A 27,984-nucleotide genomic window follows, 5' to 3' on the forward strand; every position below is an offset into this window, starting at 1 on the left:
ATTCATAAATGGACAAGCCCCAAAACCAACATTTACAAAAAAGGAAGAAAACGTACGCAACAGGTATGTAAACACCCAGAACAGCCGTATTCCCAGACATCACATTAAAGAGTCGAAACTCCAAACTCGCCCGTTTGATGAGATACAGATGCAAAGCAAGTATAACGTGAAAAAGCAATCCACTACTGACTTGAGGCAAAGACGTGTCTACTATAGAGAGAGAAAATATGCCACCTGCTCTGATCTGCTGTTCACTTTGAAAAATGCAAAGGAAAAGTTGTCAGTCTATATGGCATGTGTGTAGAAGCGAGTGTATTATAAAATTCCTAAACCATGCTCCACAATGCACATACCAGATATGTCCCAGGCTCGTTACTACTGCAAATACAGCCAACGGAAGCCGCTCACTTTTATGCTTCTCTCCTATTCTCTAACATGTCACAATCACTCGCCTCCTGACATTCATTAAGTAACACGATGATTTTCCTCCCTCATTTAACTGGGCCTAATTGTGCCTTTTTAAAAGCCATAGTCAATTTCTACCATTGCATCTAATGTAAAATGTGTGTGACAATGAGAAGTGTGTGCAGTTGATTTGCAATAATGGACCAGGGCAGCTGGCCTCTCAGTTTTGTCATTCTGTCACTGCGATGATAGCTCACACAAGCAGTGTGGGCTTTGCAGAGAAAATTAGCGCGTACTTTTAAATTATTACCTGCCAATATGAGCTGCTTCTAACCCATTAATAAAGCCTCTCTGACATATTGGCATCTGTTGCAAACAAATATGCACAACAAATCTAGTTGAGCTGCACTGTACATGTGGTAGCTGCGGGGTTAGCTTTGATTAGTTCCTTAATCCGATTTACACCTTTTTGAGGTCTCTCGTGCTGCGAACTAAATTAAAACAAGCAGCAAATTTTCAGGTTAAATGCCCCCTTTAATAGATAGAGGCAGATGGGTGTAATCCAGAGGCATCAGAGCGATAGTAACATTAGTTTGCAGCTCACTTGATCTCTCTCTTCAGCGTTAAATGAGAGCAAGATGTCCCTATTACACCTGTTCAGCGCCAAAAGATGCCAATACCTTCATTTGTGAAAACTGATGTTAAGGCCCATCAACCAGTCATACAAGAATGGGACTTTCAAAAGCGGAACGGTCTGATTATGCGCTTTTCATTCACTTAGTGCCAGACATAGTTCGTTGCAGTTTCTTTGCCTTGATGTAAAATGGAGAGCTTTTAAGTCTGTGTAATATATGGGAAGGCAAGGTCTGTGGTGTAGCATAACATAAGACAGAAAAAGGCAAAAAGAGGTCATTTATATAATTTCTGGCTTTGCAAAAAGTGTACAGTATGACTATATATATTCAGTTTGGCCAACAAGCAGAAGATCGGTCACATATGCAGAGGTGTTTTACTGAAGCGTAAGGGCTTGCAGATTTAAAGGAATCTGATTTGTGTCTAGTTATGGAAATATTGTTTTTGTCCTCCTTTAGTACATTGTAAGTTCAGACATTTGTGGGGAAAACACAGTGCATCCAATTATGAAGCATTTGTATCAATTTCATCAACCTGCAGGCTAGCTTTGTAGGCTTTTTATCAAAGTGACCCCGCGATTAACACATCCATGTGAAGAATTGGTATGCAACAAATATGTTAAATTAGGAACAAATTTGGACCTCAACTCACATTTTAATCTAGTCTTTTCCTCTTTCATTGTTGGAAATGACAAAATCAGGTAGAGGGACTTTAAATGCTCAATTCATGTTAATTTTGTCTGTGATTCACCAATAGAATATCAATTTCATATTGCTCATATTTCGGTATAATGTTTCTATGAACTCTAAGTAAAAGTTCAAGTGAGGCGGGATCAGCTTATTTTACACAAAAGAGTTTAGATGCTCAGTAAAATGATACAGAGGCTTATTTAGGACAAGTTATCATACAATTTCTCTGAGACGGCAGGTTATTGCAGACACAAAACATTGAAATTACTGTTCTTTATATATCTAACATTCTTTGTGAAGGTATCATCCTCTCATTGCATTTCTACTCAGTCAGATCTCATCTTGACAGAACATTTCTGCTGTTGAATAAATTATGTCTAATACTTCTGGGAAGTTAATCCGGACGAGTTTGTGTACAGACACTGGAGTCAACAAGCAGACTCCTTAACATCTGTTGTTTTGTTACTGTCATCAACAACTCTTGGTGAAACTTTCTGGATTACATTTTATGAAGACAAATCCATCTGCTCTCACCTGTCTGTCTAAATGTATGTCTTTTACCTTGAGGCATCAGCTATAAAGTTTTATTGCAAAAAATATTAAATAGTCTAGTGGCCCCTTGTTTTACTACTAAAGCTATATTGACCTGAACAGTGTGTAAAAGAGTTCCGCGTTATAGCTAAGATTGTTATGCAAAGGCAGGCAGGACGTCAGCCTTCTTCTTTGTTTGGTTTTGAGAACATGACCCATTTCTACCCATTTCTGACTCCCTTGTACTCCAGCTCTTTATTCCCAGCTACACTTCCTTTCGCTGAGAGAACAGAGACATGTAAAGAGAGGGAGTTCATTGCGGATGTCCTCACTCGCCAGGAGGAAGAAGGCGCTCAGCTCTTATGCAATCGTCAGGCCCAAACACTAAGTCTTAATGGCAGTCAGAGAATAGAGAGAAGACGGGACACGCAGCAGTGAAAGAGTGTGTGCCTTGAGAGTGTCTGGCACCGCTTGACCCGGTGAGCGGCATTCCTTTGTCCGGAAATGGAGAGTGGACGTGGGAGGAAGTCGGGGGGGTTTCCGGCTCCATTCAGAAGTCAGACGTGGTCACTGTGTCGCCACACGCCTCCGCAGAGCTGCAGTAAATGTGCCGTGGACAGGTGAAGAGAGAGCCAGCCCCCTGCCTCCTGCGGCCCGCTCTCCACATTCATTACATTGCTTCTCTCTGAGGGACTGAGACAGCAAAAGGAGCCTTGATAAATTTGGAGGTGATAGAAAAATTCCCCGGAGAATAGAAGAGGGGCTAAAAAGAGAAATGGTGAACAAAGGGAAGGTACATAGACTTATTTACAGCAATAGTTTGATGCAATTAAACAGAAATGTTGAAAAAAGTAGTATTTGCCCTTAAATTATTGCATAATATATGATTAGGTCAATACTTATTCCATCCATTATACCCATACAAGAGCAGCCTTTATACAACAATGTAAATGTAATAACAAAAGGTGTGAAATACTTAATGCACAGTATGTCTCACATTTCCACCTCCATGAGAGAAGCCACTTGGTGGGATGGAGGGCTCTTCAGTGTTGTGTTGTGCCTATAGAATAAGCCCTGGTCAATAACCAGAGGCAAAAGAGAGCAAGGGACCCTTTGAAGAAACCATGTGCAGCTTAGGAACACTGCTTGGAATAAATGAGACTCTTGCAGAATACATCAATGTGCTGCAACTGGGAGAGCGAGTTGAGTTCAACACCTGGCCCAGGAAAACGGAAATAAGCAGAAACTGCAAATCTCCATGGTCATAGAAATCTATATAAAATCTTAAACTATCTAGTGGAGGACGGTTTATTGCACACAGACCTGAGGGAGGCCGGGCAGGCTCAGTTACCGTGCATAGTGCTGTCAGTCTCTTCTCTGTTTAATCAGTCTAATCACATTAGTTTGCCTCATTCCACACAGGAGATTTAGATCTAACATACTGACACGCTCCTCAATAGCTACACAAGGGAGTCCCTGATTTTTGGAGGCTTGAAAAGGTTTACAAAATGTCACATTATAGATAGATAGATAGTGAATTTATGATGCAGGCAATATTTTTGTTTACTAGTGTAAACATGGAAGTCAGCCAAGGGACACGCGGCAGAGAACAAACAGAGATCCCAGGGAATGTCTGTGGGTGCTGATGAGCGAGGCTGAGAGGCTCTGGAGAGGATGGTAGAGGATGGCAGAGGATGTCCTGCGGCGCAGCAGTCTGCTATGAATGGAACAGCTGTTCTCTGCTCACTCCCAGTCTCTCTGCCCACTGAAGAGCTCTGCTCTGCCAACAGCACAAACTACAGAGCAAACTGTGACAAAGGCTGTGATCATGAGCCGCCCATCAGAGGTGAAGGGAGGCTCCGGACTGGACACTATGGAGACCACCTGGTCCATGTGGGACACTACTTCTGTTGTTCTTCCATCTTAGCAGGCTCCTCCTCAGGACAATACACCTGCATGCTCCATGAACTGACATGCCTCCTCAGTGTAACCAGAAATCTTCAACTGACCCATCGTGTTTGTGTTGTGTTGCTGTGCTTCTACTGCGTGTAACAATTGTTAAGAACCACTTTCAGACACAACATGACACACAAGCTGCAGAAAACAAAGCACAGTTTCCCAGGAGAACATCAGAGTTCAACGACAACCAGCGCGAACACACACAAACTCCAGATAATACAGATAACTTCTCTTTAATTGTAATCATAACAAGATGATTAACTATAAACAACATGGCACAAAACAATCACTTCATAACACCATAATTACTTTAAAAATTCCTCGCGAATGCATTCCAATTAATTTTATCGTATGATACTGACATTATGTAAAAACTTGAACCATAAATAACTGAATGTTTAATTATTTTTCTTTTAAAAACATATGTTTATGAACTTTTTTGAAAGTCACATTGGCACACATCTAGAGCCTCTGACAGATGACAAAGGTGTCCATTGAGTAGCACTGTCTAAAGGATCAACAGATTCAGACGTAATGTGGAGCTACACCACAGTCTCGCTCAGAAGCAGCACTTTGTCTGCCACATCTGCTTAGCTGTAATGAGCTCGGAGCCTGTTAATGATATTAATGCTGCACAGATCAGCGGCGAGACAAGGCTTCCCTTCCTCTGTGCGCATATGGCATAAAACCAAAATCATGTCTTGTCACTCATCATTAGGGAGTGTGTAGTGCTGATCTGGTGATCACAGGGTCATGCAGCGCAGACATGCAGTCAGCCTCCAGCCTGTGGACATAATCCACAATATGAGTCTAATGTGTGCCCTGCCACCATGACGTCATCTTAGCCCACATTCTGAGGTGTTCAGAGGCCTGTCCACTGGGAGGACTGCCCTGATGCGACGCTAGATTCCTCTGATTACGACCAGAAAGGTTGACACTAGTCCTTTATCATGCATGAATGTGATGGATGAGAAAGGAATAGTGTGAACCTATTGTTGTTAAGCTGGATATTTCTGCAAGCCTCATGGTTTAACACTGCATTATCAGGGCTAAAAGTCATGCCTGTGTCTTTGTCCAAGATTTTCACTGCCAACGCTACATTCAAGTCTCTATCTGAAGCATATGTAGCATAAGCATAAGGGTGTAGACATGTTGTTGGAATTTGCTGCAGAGGGGGGAACTGAAGTGACAGGACGGACTGTGTTTGCAGAGTCAGTCTGATGGCAGCTGACAGTTCTGCCCGGCCAAACAAGGACATTTGTGTCTAGACTAATTTCGTACACATCGATCCATAACCCATAACCCTGCAATGTTTGATGTCTATAGGCAAGATGGCTTTAAAATGTCACTCTGGACAATAATCCTACATATTCGAATGAGTGTATTTACATTAAGCAGAAGAAATCACCTAAAAAGAATGTGCCAATAGACTGTATCATCATATTCAGCTCAACACATCCGAGTCTATAAAATGAAGTGAGAAACAAAACAGGACTTCCACTTGAGCAGCAAAATCAGTGTTTCCAGCTCAGTGAGTGGCGGGTTAACCACAGCCTTGCCCCGAGCCAGGGTCACCCGGATAGGCTCGCTGTGAGGTCCACCCCAGAGAGCTGCACTGCTTCCTTAATCACGACGACCGGTCAATAGAGCACTCCAGTCAACTACCAAGAGAGGAGAGTCACGTGACCCGACACTTTTTCCTTATCCACACCACCGATCTGTGGCGGGCCGATCATTGACAACTCATTGGGTTTGGTGAAGTACATCTGCACATTAATAATTCACTCTGACCAAGACTGCATCTAATCTCCCATGATGCCACACACTCAAAGCACAGTGATGCGCACAACAGGCGAGAAATGCAATGCTCAAATGGAAATGAACAGTTTTCATTCCCAGCTCTCTCCATCCTCCTATTTGTTTGTTTTTTCCCTCAGCACCACCTCTGCCTCCTTAGCCATTCCGGTCGACTGGTGATAACATTTCTGTGCGGTTTCCATGGTCGCTTGGCTGTCACACATCCTCAATCTCCTGCACTTGTCTCCTGACTGGCAATGCTGTTGAAAATTACAGGTTAAATAATAGCTTTCCAGAGACTTTTATAGCACTGAGATTAATGCTACTATAAAAAGGTATAAAAGGAGAAAATCACTCTCAAAGCAATCCGGAATATAATGTAAAAGATTTCTGGTCAACAGTTCCCAAGTGTTTTCTGTTGACCTCCATCACTGCACAATAGCCATTTTACCTTTCTTTTATTTATTTATTCTTCTTCTTCTTTCTGCCCTTGCTTTTCTGTCCATTCCATTTGCTGGCTGTGGCCTTTGGTGATGGAGAGCTTGGGCTGTCCCTAATGAGCGTGCTCAGCCGCACACCATATCGAATTAACAGGCTGCCCCAACCCATTACAACCTGAACCAGCAGCCGAGCCGCAGGCCCAGGCTGCTGCACCTCTCTGCTCCAGCGATCCCACTGTGTGATTGATAAGACCGCACAAACAATGACAATCAGGCAGGGGCTGCGGCAGAGAGGACCACTGCAGCGAGAAAGAAGGGCTTTACACACACTGTATTTGTGCGAATGTGGCATACAGAAGGGAGAACACACTCTTTTCCTTTCTCCAAGTAATTAACCTCTTGATGGAATAAGTAATGAAGGCAAAATGTCACATAATGCATGGCTAACGATGGCAGATGTGCCAAAAGGGGCCTGTTGCTTCCCAAGCTGAGGGATACATTAAATCATTTCAAATTTTGAACTTGTATTGGCACTTATTATCATATCATCAAGCTCATATTGTAAACCTTGCATGATTTGCATATATGCTGATGTTTTGTACTGTATAGAAAGATGATAAATGTTGAAGGCAATGCTCCATTAACAGTATGATTACACTGTATACACAGATAATGCTGTGTATCTATGGAAGACCAACTCGGAAAAGGTCATTCCTGAATAAATGTCACCAATAAATTGTTTCCCAATGAGGAAAAAAATCCCCTAGGTTATTTTACAAGACAACAAGGCTCCAATAAAAGAGTTTAGTTCGTAGTCCATCATGGTGAAATAGCAATGGGCTGCCTCCTGGCTACTCACAGACAGCAGCTGAATGTCAGTGAAGTGAAGCCCAATGTAACAAACGAGAACGAGGCAGCCATAATGTAAGGGACTTTGCGAACAAGCACATAAGGATAGTAAATACAGGGATAAATGGTCGATAACGATTATTCAAGATGCAGAAACAACATGCTGTCAGGCCTCGCCAAGATTACTGCATTTGTGATCTCTTGTGATCGTTTGCATGTAATTTAGATCAAACAAACTTTTAAAACTAGCATGATTGAAGGCACTGATGCGGAAAGAGATTTAAATATTTACATGCCACATACTAGTACTAAAATGAAGCCGTTGTTCAGCAGAAACATGTCTCATTTCAGACAGATTAATACTAGTACACCACTTGAGTATCCCCTGACAGAGCCTTCGCATTCCTGTGCATCTGTGGTTCTTTTGGCTGCCCATCTGTTCCAGTCGTGTCCTTCAACAGCTGCACTGTTCACAGCCCACTCTCTGTTGTATCATGTACGGTACAGCTCTACATCACACCACAGTGTCAACCAGTTCTTTCCTACAACTCCAACACATCTTCGCTCTCATATATAACCGCACTATGCCCAAATCTGTCTTCACATCAAGGCTGTGGTGGAAATATACACAGCAATGGCCCTATATGAGGTTGCACAATCAGATTCTGCCAGTGGGTACTTGACATATCCGATGACCCACAGAAGTGTGTCCAGCCCCTGCTTATGCGTCTCAGTATTACCGCATGTGCCCAAGGGCCTGGCTGCCAGTGGGTATAAATTGTGCCCCGTCCTCCTCTGCAGTGGCCCAGACGTGTATTAATGGTGTCATTAATCTTGCCTTTAAAATGAATGACTTCAGCACCTCCAACCTGCACAGAGTGCTGCCAGGACCCTCCCCTGCCCCTCCCTCATATGCTTTCGGCTGCATGTATGCACACATAGTGGCTCCGCTGTCCTATCCATCCTGGACTTGGCGCAGTGGGACGAGAGAATGCACTTCCCTGTGTGTGCACTTGTGCCTTTGTCAACTCAGCAGGTTATGCACTAAATGGCTAATAATTAAGGACAATAGTGGAATCTTAATCACTTCCAGGTCATTTTGATTAATATACCCATGTACACAGCCGGTGTAGACTGGGATTATAATCGAAATAGAGGATACCAAAGGGAACAATATTGAGATAAAGTAGGCCAGGGCAAAATGGATAAAATAAAATATCTATTTAAAACATATTAGACAATATTTTTTTTTAAAGGTATTTTTCGACAATAACAATATCTGCAATAAAATAAATGCATCTTTCTTATTTAATTTATAGGGCGAAATGTTACGCGGTGTGGCTTTAACATGGTATTACTGTCCAACTACAGAACACAAAGTCACACTTGGAGGCTGTCATGTCTGGCAGTGTCCAGCAGTAGTTCAGGCTTGTGAGCGTGAAGTGGGAGTATTCATCAGTAAGTGAGAGGGAGGGACAGATCGGAATGAAGCCAGAGATTTCTCATTTCATCAATAAGTCTTTAGTCTTCCTCCCGTCCCCTCTCCTCTACAGCTTCCTCCAGCATCTGCCCACAGCGCTACCACTACAACATTACCGACATAGAGTATTAATAAAAGAACACACACTGAGCACTTAGCTTAGGTCCTGTGCAAATGAGGTATGTTCTTTAGTCAGGTATCAGAATAAGAATACATTAAAATTTCTGTGTACCTCGCAGTAGCACATCGCCAAGCCCACACATTGTAGGACACTGATATTGCGTCATTCACTCGAGCAGTCAGTTCAGTTTGTGAAATCTGTCAATCATGTTTTGAAAGATCATGTGGTGGTGGCATGAGAGGCAGTGGGCAAATACTAAATCGGGAAAACAGAAAAGACAATGTAACAAAACTGCACACAATAATGTGTTTAGGTGCAGTTAAGGTTATAATGTTGCATGCTGCTCTGATAATATTATAATTATACAGTACCTCATATGGCCTTGGCAGCATCATAGACTTCCTCTTGTCCCGGTTGTTTATATAAACAAATGTATTATTTTGAATGTGGTATAAAGATGTTAGCTGTAAAGCGAACAGCTGTGAGTGTATTGGCCTGTCTAAACAGCCCTAAACAGTAGTTGTTGTGAGCAGAGACGGAAGGAGCAAGGTGTTAATTATTCACTTCTCCGTCCAGTTTTCAGCTACCGGCCTGGTAAGCTTAGTGTATTTTTAGCAGCCTATAATCAGTGGTTGTGCACAAATGCATGGCTGAGGTCATGCTTAAGCATTCCCTTAAACGCTGAGACAACTGTGATGGAAAATAAGAGTGTACGACTAGTAGGGCTAAACAGGAGCAGCTGACATCATTCCAAATAAATTCTCAAATCCCAAATGACTGGCATTTCCACTGAGTATATGTGTACCTTCAGAAGTGTCACTGTAACAGAGATTTCTCATGTTACAGCTCAGGGCAATAAAAACAGGGTTACAGGCCAAGAAATGTGCTGCCACCTGTACCTGCTGTAGCCTGGGGTGACTGAAGGAGGAGGGAGGAGAGAGCATTAAGCAGGCCTTGTTTCTACTCTTTGCTTTACTCACTCGCCTCAACACAGTAATAGAAATGTGTTCCCTCACCATCTTCCCTGGGCCTTAGTTCCGGTCACTGTTGGACTTGTGTGAGCTTAGAGTCTGTTAGTCTCATATTTCACAGTGTTTCCTTCTCCTCGCCCTGTGTGTACCCACGTGTCCTCCCACTCACTGAGAGCAGAGGAGCAGACCGAGGCCTGCACAGCACACGCTCACCAGTAATTGAAATAATCAACTCATTTGCTAATGTCAGGGAGGGTGGCACTAGATTCCAAGGCTGTGAGACATTTCCCAGCATACTTTTTAGGAACAAAAAAGGGAAAACTCATAAAATGAGTCAACTCTTGTGGGAAACATGTTTCACTCTGCATTCTATTGCACAACTTCATTTTCCTTTCTGACTGAGCAATACCTGTGAATGCGAGGACAACAAAGTGACGTGAACAGAGAAGTGGAAAAGACGAGTCGACAGAGTCCAACTTTTAACCATCTCAAATGGACAGAACTGTGATAAGTACGCTCCAAACAACGTCATCCGAATGTTTGCCCAACGGACCACTGTTGCACTGTGGGAAATCTCTCACACGTTGACATGCGGAGGGGGTGAGCGTGTCACAGAGTTCATTGAGAAATGCTTTGACGCACACTGCCCCGGAGACCTGGCCCAGCCCCTTGTACCCGACAGTCCAACAAGCTGTGACTAGAAACAAAGTAGATACAGCAGCCACTATTTTGGTTGAATTGTTTGTATTTTTAAGGTACAAGTTGTCTTATCTGTTTTGTGTAATGCAGTAGTAGTCTAAAAATGTCAAGACTTTACCCAGAATGAATGATACAACAAAACAACTGTATTATTGCTCCATCACTGTCTGCAGCTGTCTAGACCTGGATAACATGAAATTCACTTAAAGACTAAATTATTTGGCTATTTATCGAATGGTAGATATTAATAGAAGATATAATGATGTAAAGGTATAATGTCATGTATGATTGCATATCCAAATAATGATCTCACTCTGAAGTACTGTAATGAGGTACAGTATGACTTCCTTCCAAAGGGGAAATCCTGATTTTAAAATATGCTAGATCCTTTAAGGACTCTCTGATCAGAAACACGGTCCATGCAACACAGCAAAACACGGGCTGAGTGCTAAAGCTCTTGGTGTGCACACGCAGTCAACAGACACAGATACTGAAGCATGTAGACATGACAAACATCTAGAGCACACAGGAAACGCTGTAAAGACAGAGTGGCTGTGCACATGTCTCCACATAACTGCAGGTGGTGGGTGGGAAAGGGAGAAGGTTCAGGTTAAGGAAGTTATGACATGGCCCTCGCAGCCAGCTCATAAATCAGCGCTGGGCTCTCCCTGACACTGCTCCTGGGAGAGCGGACATGAGCACAGAGCACTGACACATGAGCGCATAGACTACACTGCACCACCGGACACTGGGGCACTCTCTCTTACATAAACCACGCTGCCACTTTCAGCCCTGGGCTCTACATGCTATACCCCCCACTGTGCAGCTCTGTACTGTGCATTTAAGGTGCTATCCGGGAAGTAGAAACATTTTGCCAGGATATTAAGTATGCACACTCTCCAGAACAATGTGTAGATTGCTCTAAATCCATCCATCCATCCATCTTCTTCCACTTGTCCATATCCGGGTCGTGGGGGCAGCTGTTTGGAGTTGCCCAAATCACATTGCACCAGCCCCCTATGGCTCCTCCTGCAGGTGGTGGGTCCACAGAAGGACGGCCTCACGATTCAAACCGGGCCTGTTGATCTCTCATAAGGGGATTCTGAACCGCTCTTTGTCTGACCCGTCACCTACGACCTGTTTGCCATGAGAGACCAGGGCACGAAGCCCCAGACAACAGAGCACCCAGGATCATTCGGGTGCTCAAACCCCGTTAAGGTGGCGGTTCCAGGAGGGGTTGCTCTAAATCATGAGGCTTTAATATTCAATAGAAACAGAATTAGACCAATTTTAATTATTGCGATGATTGTCATTCCAAGGGGAGGGCTGGGTCACTGATCTGAAGGGTTGACACACCAACATTTATCTATGACAGGATGATTTTTTTATTGCTTATTTGGTAAAAGTTAGAGTTTTGAAACATGAAACAGGTCCTTCACATAGAAAACTACATACGTTTTAAAAAACAAAAACCAGTAAACCGTGGTGTTCGTCATTAATGATCTTGAACATAATCGATGGAGCAGACCTGTCAGTGCCTCCTACAGATACAGGGGATCAGCATGAGAACAACAGTCTCTGGATTCAAACGTTAAAGGACTTCCTTGTCTGGGTTTGCAAACAAAACAGAAGATCCACAATAAATGTCCATCTACCACTTCTTCAATCACTCTTCAACAAAACATGTATACAAGAAGTCAAGAATGAAAGGCTTGGGAAATGAATGTCTTCGGTGTGACCCAACGGTCCTCACAACATTTGACCCAACGCTCCCCAGTCATTTTAGACTTTTCACCGGTGCCAAAAAACACATGACATTTAGTCAATGATTAAGATAATTAGTATTTAGATTATGCCTATTCATGCTGGAAATTATGATAAATTAAAGTTCTTCAGTGTGAAAGCTGACTCACACTGGACAACCACAAGCTTAAGTTTAGGCGGCTGCCATCTAGAATCCATAAACAGGAAGTGACATCACGCTCTGTGACCAAGACCTCTCACGTTATTGCCTGGTGTCTCTTAAACACTGCGAGACCCAACCCTCCCCACTCTCCCCAACTGTATACTCATTATTTTTTGTGCTAAATGTAAGAAATGACATTCTGCAACACAAAAATCAAGCAATATTTAACACCATAAGGGACACAGGGTCATTGGAGAACTCACACCACACTTGTTGTCCAGTTATAGTCTTTTTTACCAGAGAACTGGTGAGATCACTCATCTATATGCATTTCCAAAAAAATGACAATTTACTAAGATGCAGCTGGTGATACGTCCAGGCTTGTGTGCAAAAATAAGCATCTTTCTTATAAGAAACAGCTTTTTGCGCTTCTCTCACATTTTAATTGACTATGCGATGCTTCATAAAACGCCTCCGTATCATAAGCCTTTATATTTGGCTTCTTTGTCACTTCTTTTTCATTCTAAATCTAGTCAGCAGTAGAAGGACTATAATGTGTGTCTTCCTGGTTTTAGTGTGCGAGTACGCCCCTAAACACTTGTAAAATGTTCCTGATTGTTTATTGTCCAGTAAAGTTGAAGGCCTCTCCTGGCATATCAGAGTACGCCGTATCCATGCAATTATGGAACATCCTATCAGAGAAATTCCGGTCCAGAGTAACATATGGTTTAGAAATCAGTTTGTAATTACAGTCGGACATTCATTTGTTTTTCCTCAACCTGCATTTAAACCTGTCCAATTAAAAATAACACAATAGAACCAGCACACTAAGATCTCTTGTGTAAAGTCTAATCTAAAGTACTATGTCAAGATTAATCAAGGGGTAAAAACAGACACTGAGAGGTGAAAAAAAAAAGAAAAAAGAAATCTCAGTTCAATGCAAGCAATAACCACAAGTCATCCTCAAAATGGAAGGCTTCAGCCCTTCAGAGAAAACAATACCCCAATCCTTGAGCCTGTCAGTTTAACAAAAACACAACAGTGTGTCTTGTTAGGTCTTAAACTCACAGAAAAACTCAGCCGCCGGACAAAACACCACCGCCTTTTCGCTGCCTCCTCTACCTGCATGCGGCCATAAATCAGCGTTTCTATCGAGCAGTGGTAGTGACTGGGCTAGAGGTCAAACACGTAGAAGACAGATGACAACAGGAGATCGTCTGGAGAGCCATTAAAATAAATTGGCGAGAAGGGACAAAGACTTTCATGTCCGGACTATGTGGGCAATGACAGTCTGCGTGTGAATTAAGGAGAAAGGTGACATTGCAGAAAATGTAATGCAATGTTTACGAACTACAAAGTGTGCAGCTAAAACATCCATTTGACGCTGTGACATTGGTAACATTCAGAGTATTTGAATGCGGACATTTTCATCTCCAGCTCTACACTTCACTTTCACTGCAGGACATTTTCTGTTCTTTCTCACTGCTATAAATAAAGAGTCACAAGGCTCTGTGCATAATGTGGTTCAGCACAATCATGCACAGCTATTGTTGTGGAAAAAAAAAAAAAAAAAAGACTTCTTGGAAATTGAGAACAAGTGGCTGACTTCATAAAGCTCAATGGTACAAAGGCTTGCACTTGTGTATGTTTGCCTGAGGTGGGTCTTCTCTAATTATCATGGGAAAAGCAAATAGTTTTTCTCAAAATGTTTTGACATCCTCCATGACACCAAGGTCATTTCTGCTCGGCTGCACCTGTCATGTAAAGCAGCAGGGAGCCATCTGAGTTGCTTTCAATAAATGACAGCTCAGAAACGTGGCCAAATAAACCGCATTTTAATGACTTTTCTATTTTAAGTCGGAACTTTGAAGAAGAGTGTGACAGTGCCTCTGGAAAGAAGCAGAACTGAAAGGGCACAGCCTGCAGTCCTACCTGCCATCATCTTCTGGGCCTCGTACGGCTCCATGTAGCCATCATTCTCAGTTGTCACTTTCTCCATGGTGGACTGAATGCCCCCGGCCTGCTCAGCATCGAAAGGATCTGCATAGTCCTCCAGAATAATAAGCTGTGAGGGAAAATGAAAGGAAAGGTGAGAGGGAGTCACAAACAGCAAATCAATTGACTGCTCTGCTAAGCGTTGGAACAGGGCTGCCGGCAGCGCTGTTCCAATGTCCCCTGAATGACAGTAAGGACTTGGAGATACCGCGGAGACAGCGAGGCCAGAGATAAAGACCACACACACAACAACTCTGACTTTTTACACTCTACACATTGAGTGTTATAATGATTTAGGACAGTGGTTCCCAAAGTGGGGGGCTGCTGATTTTGTGACAATATCTTTTACAATTCTGACATTAAATTTGATGTTTGTTTTTTTAATTCAAAACTGCATATTTGAATGAACTTGAGCCACATATTAAAACAAAGTATCCCAAACTAACATCATTAAACCAGATTTTAAATGTCTTGCACCTTAATTTATTATAAATTCCAATTACATTAACGGTGAAACTCGGAAAATTTGAATATCGTTAAAAAGTGCATTGGTTTCTGTAGTTCGGCTTGAACTGTGAAACTGATAGGACAGACTCATTACACGCAAAGTGAGATATGTGTGGCCTTTGTTTAAATTTAGGTTTTTATGGCTTGCTGTAAGCCCCAATCATCAAAATTATAACAAACAAAGGCTAGACATTTGTCACTTTGCATGTAATGAGTCTATATCATATGTTGGTTTCACATGTTGAGTTGAATTACAGAAATAACTGCACTTTTGAACAATATTCAAATTTTCCGAGTTTCAATGTTTAGTTTTGGAAAAGGTTGTGCTTGTTTGTGAATGTGTTGCAGCATACCTCGTGTTTGTCATCGTTGTCATGTTTTAATTAGTATCTTTTTTGCCCGAACGGTGAAGGCAGGAGTGGTTCAACATGGATTCTTGTGTGCTTGTAAACTCAAATACCATGAGAATTAAGCTTGCTGGCAAGGTAAGCCCGAGTTGTTGGTTGAATGATTTTGAAGGCAGCAGACTGAAATGTTTGGGAACCTCTGATTTAGGTTAATAGCTTTTCTGTGACCCCAGTTTGCTTCTATTGGGTTAAACTTAACATCTTACTTTCATTATTTTATTTTATGTGCTGTCTATTCAAGATCATCAATTGTTACACTTTTATTAATTTGCAACAAGAAAACAAACCTACAAAATAGGTTTGTACAATCTCTATACAATAACAACTCAACTTTCCACTGAGTGGTCTATAAATGTAGACTTGTTCTTTAGCTGAACATTCTGCAGATGACAATTAGCTGGACATCTCGATCTTGAGGGGACACAGATTGCCTTCAGATGCTTTTTTTGTTTCACTGAGGATCGTAAGAAACCATGTTCTAAAAGCACTGTCCTATTGGCTATAATGAGGGGGTGTTATTGCTGAGCTGCTGGCTACTTAGAATGAACTCTCCACTTTTGACAGTCACAGTATGCACACTTTCAGAAAACAGCAACTTTTCTTTCACAACAAAAACAAATAAAAACATTGCACAAATCATTGCAAGCAGTGGAGTAACCACACACCTGACTGGCACTACACCCAGTGACTCATATGTAGCAGGAAGGGATTTTCCGCCATTATAAACACACTCGTCACTCATTGAGCAAATCTGGCAGGGCGAGGCACTTTGGAGAGCGGCACTCTTGTCCACTTTGTGCCACAGCTGTACCCACTGTCCAGAAAGAGCACCCAGTGCACAATTACACTCCACATGAAGGCCACCCGGGAGAGGCCACAGACACACAGACACACACACACCTGCTGAGCCCCAGGAAAAGCCTTATGGGGAATTCTCTTGAGGCAAAGACAAAACTTGCATTTCTGTAATGGGGAGCAAAAATGTACAGACTGAATACTGTGCATAGATTAGAATACAGTTAGCTTCCAGGTTAAGTAGCATACAAACATGCACCACTATGTGCTAAACCCTTTCCATCTGTTTTGGGGAAAATAAGTACTTTTTGCGACAGTGTAATTATGGGCTCTGAATGTTTTGCTTCTATGAATTCATGCAGCAGCCAAAACCCAATCCAAACATTGTCCTGGTTTGTTCCTACAACACAAATCACCGTTTAACTCAAACGGAAATGTTTTACAAAATAGAAAAGCATTAACTTTGAGGACATCATCACCTTGTCTCTTTGACTTCCTACTTCTGCCACTAATTTACCAGCCACAAAAACATCAGTGAGGATCGATCTTTTACATGTTAGTATGAGTGGCATTTCTAATTGGCAGCTTGTGTTTGTGTTTAAAAATAAAGATTGGATTATATGTGTTAACATAGATAGGTAGCAACGTAGATAATGAAAATATGTTTGTTTTAATCAGGAGAGAAAAACTGAATGAATTAAATCATGTCTGAACTTGAACTGACTTGGTTGGTTCTATGTATCACACGCTGACAAAATTGTCAGACTATAAAATACGCAGAGACACAGATACAGATGAGATTGGAAAGCATGTTCAAGATTAACCAGTGATGACTAACCAGCAAGTGTAAACTGCCTGTGCCAACAGCATCTGTACCTTTCACTTTCAATTAAAAGCAACTTAAGATGTGAGAACGCCGTTTTTCTGGGTAGTTTTCCAAGCCAGATATGAACTGTATTCACTGTGTTAATATAAACATGTAGCGTCTGTTAAGAGGACCAGTCACTTGAGTTTTGCCGTGCACTTGAGCTCAGCGGGCTCAGCCTCCTGCCCTCACAGTCTGCTCAGTGTTTGGTGGAGGGCTGTTTAATATCTCTCAAACTGGTCCGCAGTGCCCTTGCTGTCTCTCCACACTAATGACACTCGACAGCAGGAGGAGCTTGTGGTTTTGAGGAGAGGGGTGCCCTGCGGCTGCCTCAGGACGCACCATCTGCCTGTGGCTTCCAGGGTGTGTCAGGACCTGGGCCAGCAGCGCGTCAGGAGAGCTAAGCCCCTCAGCTCCGCTCTGTGCAGGCACATTGTATCGAGTTTTCACTGGCTGAACATGGCACCTTCTGCCTGTGTCACACGGTTGGAACATGTCACTCACTCAAAGCACCTTCATGTGAGCCCAGATCCCAGGTCGGCCACGTCGTACACCTGCCACAGCTCTGGCAGGCTTCTGGAGATGCACTGTGGCACGGAGACAGACTTCAAATGAGGAGGAGAGTGGGAGAGCATTAGGCAAGTGCTCATCTATAGTAGCACCTGCCACAAGATTTCACTACCTGTCTCGAGCCATTGATCATTGAACTGGGCTCCAATACGCTACAAGTTAGCAGCTTCGACCTAGCGATATACAATAACAGAAACCATACTGCAAAGAAAATGAACAACGAAAAATATTTGAATCTCTATAGACAAATAAAACCATTGTATTTCAAATTTTATTAAATGAACAGATCTGAGTTAAGTTAATATACAGGAGAAGAAGTATGAGTTCGACATATTTCTGTAGAGTCTTTTCAGTCATACATTCTCAATCTTTAAAAAACACCTAAACAATATCTTTGCACTGGATTTAGACATCACTATTGATACCCACGCAAAAGTAAATCCTAAATAAGACCAGACAGCGGCCGAACATTAATGTCAGGTTGGCCCACTGAGAACTAGATGCATTTGGAGCCAGTCGAAGCTTAAGTTGCTTTGAGACTGAAAAGTCACGCACCAGTTGAATGAAAAACTGAACCAGACTGACATGTGTGATTTATGTCTCACGCCACCAGGGATTTTAGCCACTGATAACCTGCACAACTGTGTGCTTAGAAGCTCAATTGCATTATGGTTTTGAAATATCCTGCCGCTCTTTCTGCTGGTGCTGCACTTTTGTTCTTTAGTGTTACAGCAGAGATTAAATATGAGGCACTTTTTTTCTTTCTGTCATAACTATACGTTTTATGGTGCAGGGGTGAAAATGTTAATAAACTCAATAGGCAGGACCTCCTTAAAGTGGCTGTGCCGATAGCTCAAACACCTTATCTCTGTCAGCAAACATGCGCCGAACGCCGTGTGTGCACTGTGCAGTCACCTGGAGATAAAGCTACGTTTTCTACAAGGAACACGTTGGCAGCAAACTCTCCCCACGGGCAATTTATTTAGGCAAAATAATGATAGCTCCTGTGTTGACATAATGCGGTTACTGTCAATCAAATATTACTCCTGTCTGGGAAAAGAGAAGGTAAACTTGGTTATGAGTTGGTGGAGGCCTCTGGTGTGGACCGAGCCCTGTGGGTTCTGTATCTCCCAACCAGATTACGCAGGAGGAATTCTGGCTTCATCTCTGACGGAGGGAGTGTGCCTGCTGAGGCCTTCCCAGAGTGCACTACCCAAACATTAATCACATTTTATTGAAATGTTTCCTGAACACAGCTGCTCCCATGAAACTAGGATAACATTGCACGGGCCAAAAAGAGTTTTAAACCACATGATGTGACGCAAAGATGTGTTTTATGTCGTTAAAATGAAAATAGACCCAAAAGAACATGCCCTTAAAAAATAGCGACAAAGTAACAACATAAGAACATTTTGTAACTTTTATCAGACTTATTTGGGCGCTTTTCCAGGTCACACCAAAATGTGTCACAGTCAAAACGGTGGTCGGTATAATGTCTACAAGGTGATTAGTATAGAATAACAAGTCTTACAAAACAAATATCTTTTAGAGTATCGGTTTCATGCACATTCCTGAAAAAAAAAAAGCTTGATTATTGTTTTTGAGAAAGAAAAAAAAAAAAGATTCAGTATTTTTACTCAGTATCACCCCCAATGTCTCGCAGGCACCGAGCATTAGCACACTCAGGACAAACGTTGCCATAAACATGAGTTGCTGTTTGTTATCCAGTCTAGTGGGAGATAACGCATGTGTCCCTCGCAGCACTGCGCCCTCCCCTGCAGCATTCAGACCACATTAAACTCAGCCTCCTCAGATCTCTGCACTCCACACATGTGGGAAGCTTTACACGGCAGTCAGAGTCAGGCCTTTTTTTGGCACAATTTATTTGCCCTGTTGCTGATGGTGGTTTACACAGGAACACTTCCAGATGCAGTGATAACGTTGTTTATTGAGGGGAAGGGGATAAAAGTATCTATCAAAGAGAGTGAAATTTAACTATATAGTACGCCCGATTAAAACAATATGTATTTGTTTTACATTAGAAAAGTCCTAATATTTGTTTTAACGGTTTCTAAATGCATTAGTGTACTTGTATTAAATCCATTCTCTTAATGTCTTCTAGGCACAAAGGAGGCTGAAAGTGCAGAGCTGCCCTGTTTGTCCCGCATCCCTCCGTCAGTGGAATCCGCTTCAGACCTCCAGTACGCAGTAGTGCATGTTAGATGCTATGAAGGTGTCCTTAATGTGAGGCAGATATTTGAGATTAACTACTTGACGACACGCTTGACAAAATCCAATTTCCCTGCAGCACACTCATCCCTCACAGATAGATTTATTGGCAATGTTTCATACAGAAGCACCAGGAATAATTCAGGTACAGGTGAGTTTTAGAATTTCATAAAATAATGAAATCTGTACCGTGTGAGTGAGGAATCTACTGTCAGCACTTACCATGGCTTCCTAAGCTTCCCAATTTCACAAAGGCACTTCAAGTGGGGAACAGGACTTTGGTTTTGTGTCTTATTGGTTTCAAAACATAGTGGTTTATCATTGCTTTTGGGAGGCACATACATTTAGGAAAGTAGAGCTACATGAAACAACACGCGAGGACCCACTGGGATGGAAGCCTTAATTTAAGGAGAGTGATTTACGGAGAAGGGAAAACAAGCCACCGTGCGCTGTAAACAATGGCGGGGAGTTTGATGTTGATTGGGACCGGGAGCCCTGTGGCCTCAGATTGCCTCAGATGAGGTTTGTGCTCAGAATAAAGCAGCGCAGGGTGGAGCCCACCGCTGACGGCTCGACGTGGCTACCACCATCAGCAAACTGATCCACGCTATGTTTGGAACGCTCAGACAATCATCAGGTCACTGCCAAAATCTCTGGAGGAGCTTTGAACATGACTCACTGTTTGATGGGGATTAGGAGCTTACAACATTAACGTTGGATACATTAGAGGGAGCAAAATTGCACAGCCTCCACTTTAGGCAAGCACGAGCATGTCGAGTTAAAAAGGGAACGTCACTAAGTTGTAAACACTTCCTCTCAGGAAAGCAGTGTTTCCTTAATCCTGGAGCGGCCAGACCTTTACTAGTTTTCCCCAAGACTACTACAAGTACAGCTTGTCAAGAAGAAGCTTTCCAAAAACTATCTATCAATAGTTCAACAACAATTATATTAATCATCATTCCAATTGGCTTTTGTCACACGAATGTTCGCGTGGCTGTCATTCATAAAAGATGTGGGAAAAAGCCCTCACTTCCTGGTGTTTCGTCCTTTGCAGCCAGAGTCTGCTACTAGCTCTTGTCCTGACGAAGACCAGGAGGCGGGACCACATTACACCGGTTTAAGAATCGCTGCATTGGCTCCCCGTGTGTTTCAGGATCGTTTTCTTATCTTTCAGAACTGCTTTTACCTTACGAACCTTCACGGCCCCTTCGCTCCTCTGGCAGGGGTCTCCTAGTTATACCTAAAGTCAACAAAAAGACTCATGGTGAGGCGTCGTTCCAATATTACGGCCCTCGCCTCTGGAACGACCTGCCGGAGGAGCTCAGGGCTGCAGAGAACGTTCATGTTTTTAAGAGCAGGCTCCAGACCCACCTTTTTAGCTTAGCCTTTAACTGACTAATCTATTTATTTAATTCTAATATATAAAAGGTATATATATGGGAGGTTGTCCCAGGCGCATTGTTTTAAATGTTGTAATCTGTAAAGCACTTAGTGATACCTTTTGGTATGAAAAGTGCTTTATAAATAAAGTTTGATTGATTGATTGATACTGCCTGCCTGCCGCAGTGTGACATGAAAACATCATATTCCTCAATGAATCAACATATTTCACAGTTCAGAAGCATCATATACACAGGATTATAGATAGATTATAGACTTTTTTTTTTTTTAAATATCGGCAGTGCATATCGGCAAATCAACATCCCCAAAAATCAGCGACGACCGTTAATTTGTACACCAAGTACCATTAAAGTACAAGTGCCCAGCTCTAAATATAAATAAAATGATTATATTAAGCAGAGGATGAAGTTTGTTTCTCTTTTCATGTGAATTGTGCATGTTCCAAGCGTCCAGCGTTAGTGTCACTAAAGCCAATGGAGAAATGCGTCTCCGCTCTGCAGAATAGTCATCACATTCAGGGCCAGTTTGGCTGGGCAGGTCATGTGACCCACGTGACTGGGAAACACTTGGAAACTCCAGTTGATTCAATACTTTCAGTACTTTCACAATTTATCATGAGTTTTACTTTCATTTTTCACAACATTTTAAAGCACTACAGCTATAAACAATTATGTAACAATAACAAGCAACGCCTAAAAACAAAACAATGTCTTCAGTGAGATTATCATGTTTCCCTGTGACGTAGACCGAGTCATTCAGACAATAAGGTTTGGATACTTCAAATAGTTCAGGAAATACATGGCATTCTTTAACGCTTCAGTAGGTCACACTGGAAACACAGCTCCATCAGCACCTGAAGCAGAGCACCAACAAATCTACACTTCAAGATTGCAAAATGAGGTGAAACGAGAGAGGAATTTTAAAAGTTAACCCCTTCCTGATTGGACCAAAGGGAGGGACTATTCCATGTTATTTACTTGACATCAAAATGCAGGCCTTGATTCTAATTTGTAACAATTTAGACTGACAGACTCATTTTCAGAGTTAGAACAATAAAGAAAAGGCACATCATTAGCAACCACTGTAAATCAAAACTATGATCTTTCGCCTTTTGTTAAACTCACACAACTTGCATCTAGGACGAAAACACCAGAAAGTGATCAGACAGCCAATTCAACATTTTCTATAGAGTCCAGCCGAATCAGTGCAGGGTCAGGGCCAGTGGAACGCCGGTGCCCTTTGCTGCGCTTGAGTCGCCCTATTGGATACTGAAAAGCAAAAAAAAGGCTTTAAATGTTCTTTATAACACCTAAGATTGGGGCCGCTGTTTTCATCCATTTGTTGTCTCCCTGGAGAAAAGCGCTCGCAGAGGCAGCTGATATTGATGTGTGTGCTTGACATTTCTCCTATCACGGATGGAGATAAGAACAGGAGAGAAAGAAAAGTCTGCTGACGTCTGGAGAGAGTCAGGTGAAAGGCCCCGAGAACATATTGAGGATTGAGAGCAAATCACACCAAGATGTTCAACAGACAACGTGAGGAGAGTGGCCTGTCTCTCGCTCTTACTACCCACGCCTCTGTGGCTTAGGTACGTGAAGTAAGGCTGTAATTCAGTCCTGCTCCATTCTCATTATTAAACCTCAAAGCCTCCACACACAATAGAGCGGAAGGAAGCGAGCGTCATCTCAATAGGCATCTTTGTTTCCATGTCATTCAGTCGGTGCTCGTGGGTTGGACAAAACATACTTTCAAAACGATAATGAACCTTATGTGGGTACAAATTATCTCTAACTGTCAGTCCTTTGTAAGTGCAGTTCATTTGAATAAGATATACAAGTACTACAGCGATTCACAAAGCTGATTTGGATCCACAGATGTTGGAGATGAATCACCATCACTTGGTCTATTATTAATAATAACATAATATAATATAATATATAAAATAATATAATCAGTTCAACTTCAACAAAAAAAACAGATGCTTTCCTGAAAGGCCTGTGATGGTTAAGATCAAGTTTGTCCAAGTTCCTTTACATTTTTAGACCATTTTCTTTAAAAGTTAACCACTGTATCCTAAATTAGCACATATTAAAATATCAAAGTTTAGTGCCAAGTTTGATAAATAATAATGCCCGAGGCCTAGATTTATTGTTGTATTCTGCTGACTGGCAGACTGAAATACAAAGATGGTCACCCTTTCCTGGCATACATTGATAGTGAAATCATTTTATAGGCCTCTGTTGGATAAACAACAAGCGTCTTGGGGTCTGATCTAAGAGCATGCTTCTATAGATAGCCGTGCAGGCTTGCTCCCGGGATCATTCCATCAAAGGGAGGCAGCAGCTTCAGAGATGGCAGGGCTTGAGAGTGCAACTGCAGGTGCACACAGTGATACTGAGGCTGCATCCTGTCAGCTCAGAGTCCTCACAACGGCTTTTGTTTACCGTTAGCCACCATCACTCTGTAGTGTCCTTGAGAGAGAAGTTAGTGTGAACCGAGTGAGCGATGAGCCGGGAGATGAGCCCTTTAATTAGCGCAGATGGGATGAAAACTGATCATCTCTCTCAAGTCACTCTGGCATGAAGAGTTAAGCATCATTACCAACCAAATGCATCAGGATATGGCGGCTAATGGAGGGATGCATCAGCCGTCAACTGTCATACAGCTTCACATGTCACAAGATCGGCTGTGACCCATATCAATCCAACAAAGGTCGATAGAAATAACTCACATTGTGCGTGTGCCTCTGTGTAGTTTCAGTTCATTTCTCTTCTCTCTAACCCAGTCATTCTACACACTGCCCATTCAAAGTGCCTCAAACTAAAATGTAGTAAAATGTCTTTGTGGTAGCCAGAGCATGCAGTGAGTAGTGAATAGGAAGTGACTGGGAAAAAGCACTGTTGATGCGGCTATTGGCATTCCAGGCATTAGGTAAGTGCTGATATAATTAGCATTCATGAGTCAAGTAATTAAAACATCAATGTGACCAAGCAGTGCCGTTAAGACACTGCTGCCGTTTTTGCTGAGTCGTTAAGCGGTCATTGCGGCCTGTGCATTTAAGAAGGACCAGTTTTAGTGAATCCGCTGTCTCCATCTGATCTCAAGCTGATGCTGCATGTAGTGCGAGCAGCAGAAAAGATAGAGTCTATTTAACTCACAGAATGTGTCCCAAACGGCAGTCGGCCGGACTCCTGCAAACACAGTAAACAATGCACACTGTTCAGCGTTTAAAAGGAGAGGCTATGAGCAAATTGCCAACATTGTCCTCCCACTGAGACTATTTAAACAAGTGAGAGTGAAACTGGGCTGTGGGACCATCCATTTCATTTTTACGCTCTTCACCTGCAGCCGCTTCTAACAAGGATTTACACACCATTATCATGCCAGGCACACACACTGTGTGGAAGAAAGGCTTTTGAGGAAAACTCTAATCCCCATAAAAGTTTTCAAAGTGAGCCTTTCCACTGTCTTTGAAGCAACAGTGTCTTGAGAAAGAGGAACATTTGTGACGACTGATACAAAGTAGAAAGACAATTGACAGTTTTGGCAAATTTTACAGGAGCCAATGTACAAAGTAAAATGTGAAAAAAAAACATGTCTACAAATCTATTCTAAAACACTAAATATTTTGTCGACACATTCCCAGTTACAATGACAAGCCCATCACCTGTTTTGGCCAAACAGTGTAAAGCACATTAGTGTGAGAAATTTGCTCTCATGTCTGTAGTGTTGACATACACACAAGGACAACCGGACTGAGACATATCTATATAAATTACAACCTTTTAGAAAAGTCTATTTCACCACAGGCATCTGCTTTTGAACAGACGCATCGTTCCACAGTGAAACACACACATCAATTTTTGCATTTGTGGGTGTACTAGATCGAAGATAAACTTTTTCTTAACACCGTCTGATATTTTCATGTTCACGTATGCTTGGTGATGGTCGGATGATGAAATATTAATATCAATATTTCGATCCTGGTGCCAGTGTTAAGAATACTGATCAAGGCCAAATGTTTATTTCATTTGTAATGATTAGATCACTCTTTAGTACAGCACCTACCTGTTCAATTTGAGCACATAATGTGCATATGAGACTATTGCACAGCAGTTTGAATATACTTTAATGTAAAGCACATCAGTATGGGTAACGGAAACGAAAAGCACTGGCATCACCCGAAGGCAGGCAAACAGTCTAAAAATGGTACGGTTTTGCTCCATGATCAATGGTTTGCATTAGTGAGACATTTCAGTCATAGCCTGCTGTCATTTGTGTGTTACCGACATTTGAGGGCCACTGTATTTGTGACTGGCAACAAGCCAAACAAGCTTGAATTAAAGGCGAGACAGTTCTGGTCTGTTTAATCAGCGCGGACAGCTGCAGTGGCTGCGTGGAAATATTCAGTTCTCCCCCTGCTTACTTAAACAGATAACACACACACGTGATTATAAAAGCTGCAAAAGTGGTGTGGGAAAACAAACTTGTGTTTTACAAGCGTCACATGTTCTCCCCACAACAGGCCAGCTGGGAAATGCAATGTCAAGTAGTGCTGCGATTTGCATGATCAAAACTGGGGCAAGGAAAAGTTGCTAACACCTCCATGTGACAGACTGTAGACAACGTGGAGCTGGTTCAGGCAAAATGAACGTAATAACGCATAACCAAGAGGAGGGGAAGGTGAAATCTGGGCGACCGCACGCCGCACACATGACTTCAAACTCTTGACAGAAAGGAGACTGGTGTGGATTTTCACAGTTGCCTGCTGTTCGTCCACGGCCCTTGTACACACTGAAACATTCCTCAAGACAAGTACACTCATCATACTGTACACCCTTAACCTTGTCCACTTTAAACAGCTCACGTTTCTCAACATAAGCATGTGTGCACAGATTCCACAGATGCCTGACATGACAGAGGGCTCCAAGACACAGCATGCATGTGTGTAGTGTCTGTCTACAAATCACAGAGAGGCCATCAGAACTATCAACAACAAGACTGGGAAGGACTACTATGTGAAGGCAAAAGGGGGGATAAAGGTGATAAGCTACTATATTTTCACATACTTTTATAACTTGAGAGAATACCACATGGACACACTGCTGTCAATGGATTATGACAAGAAATACTAAACAAAGAAGGCCCACAGCATTAAATTAAATTATTGCTAAGAGCAAGAAAATATTGAACTAAGTGGTCCTAAATTAGACAATTTTGTAGGATATATTTCTGCAGAATACTTGCACAGACTACTGTCATGATAAGAGGTGTAGGCAAAACTTCTATGTGGATCTATAAAACAGGCTGACAGAAAGTCCATGTGTAAAGTCAAAGACCAAAGTTATTCACCAGCATTGATAATAGTGTAAGCAATGCATTCAGGGCATCCATGCTAGTTTTTCAGCGCCAACTAATACGGTCTTTCCCCTTCACCGCACATGGACTCGTACAGCAGGTTAGTTATTAGACAGTGCTAGATGTCGCAACACAAGACCGTTGTGATAACAAGTTCTGCCGGTTGTAACAATTCATTCCTTCCTTGAGTAGGTCAAGTGCTGCTTCATGTGCGTGGAAGCGCTTCCACCCATTTGTAAAAAAAAAGGCGCTCACTTTTAGAGGCGCTCGTTAAGTCTAATGAATACCGCCTGTCCTTGAAAGCAGACTCATTTTGGAGCTGAATGAACTTAACAAAGTTGAGCATGAAGTTTTCCCTAAAATTGACAACTTTTACCAACAGCCTTTTCCGCCTACATTTACTACTTCTCACCCACCTTCTCCTTGTTGTCATGCTCCGAGGGGGGTGAGGAGGGGGATTTCACGCTGCCCACTGCCACAGCCTGGGTCACGGTGATGGTGCCGCCTGGAGCTGGGCTGCTCTTTTCTACCGTTTCCACCTTGATAAGTCTGTGCGTCGGAGAAACATACTTGATATCCGGTGAACTCACAGTGTTCAAACTCGACCCGAATGAAATATTTCCACCGGGAGTGTACGGGTCCTCGAAGTCCAGTTCCTTTTGTATTTTGTAAGCCGTGAGGATGTCCGGCTGAGCAGCGGAGGGGAAGGTAGCCCCCCCGGAGCTTGGATAACCTGGCGCCCCGGTCACCCCGGTGTGGCAGCGGCGGTAGTCGGGTTTCGGGGGCGCCGGAGGAGGTGCTTTGGTAGTTTTGAATCCGAGGTGCTCCTTGAACCACTTGGCCATGCTGCCAGTGCATCGCTCACAAGTCAGTGAATGTAGTTTAGTCCCAGCTTTCCTGCCAGCGCTGCCCCGAGTGTGTCGGTCAAAGTGTGCTCCCGGGTCGCGCGCAGCTGGCTCTCCGCTCTCAGTGCGAGTCGCCAGCCTGGTCCTTCTCTCCGTCGGTGCGAAAGGAGCGCGCCTGACGCCGAGGCGCTTCTACAGACACTTTTTGGAGCGCTGAGTCTTTCACATACACTCAGTTACTACTACCGCTCTCACTGCGTCCACTACCCTCCACGTCAGGCTTCCACACTACGCATCATGGGAGCGCTTGTGCAAGAGGAACACACGCCCCCTCAACCTGCCCTCCTACCTGAGAACATCCACTGCCACCTACCGGACTGTCCTCCGCTATATGACCACACGAGGAAACTTTTAGGAAAGAGCCTACTGACGTGTGGCCAGAGCAGAAAAATAAATAAAAAATCCAATGTATACGTTCTTTGGTAACACTCTATTATGAAAGCATTGGTGTAGAATATTTCTCAAGGTGACA

General features: G+C 42.7%; 1 protein-coding gene across 3 annotated transcripts in view; it reads right to left on the reverse strand.

Moving 5' to 3' along the window:
• The window catches only part of shf (Src homology 2 domain containing F), a 57,728-nt gene extending 29,956 nt beyond the window's left edge, over window positions 1-27,772 (reverse strand). Inside the window, exons 1-2 of one of the 3 annotated variants that reach the window (XM_079554968.1) lie at window positions 27,024-27,772; window positions 14,413-14,545 (exon numbers count right to left, since the gene is read on the reverse strand). In XM_079554968.1, coding sequence (XP_079411094.1) covers window positions 14,413-14,545; window positions 27,024-27,452 — 562 coding nt within the window. In that variant the 5' untranslated portion in view covers window positions 27,453-27,772. The remainder of the gene's footprint in view (window positions 1-14,412; window positions 14,546-27,023) is intronic. The other 2 variants (XM_079554969.1, XM_079554967.1) reach the window with 2 other exon arrangements.
• Between the last annotated feature and the right edge of the window lie 212 nt (window positions 27,773-27,984).

The sequence above is a fragment of the Gobius niger genome (genome assembly GCF_951799975.1).
Source record: "Gobius niger genome assembly, chromosome: 4".
Taxonomy (NCBI): domain Eukaryota; kingdom Metazoa; phylum Chordata; class Actinopteri; order Gobiiformes; family Gobiidae; genus Gobius; species Gobius niger.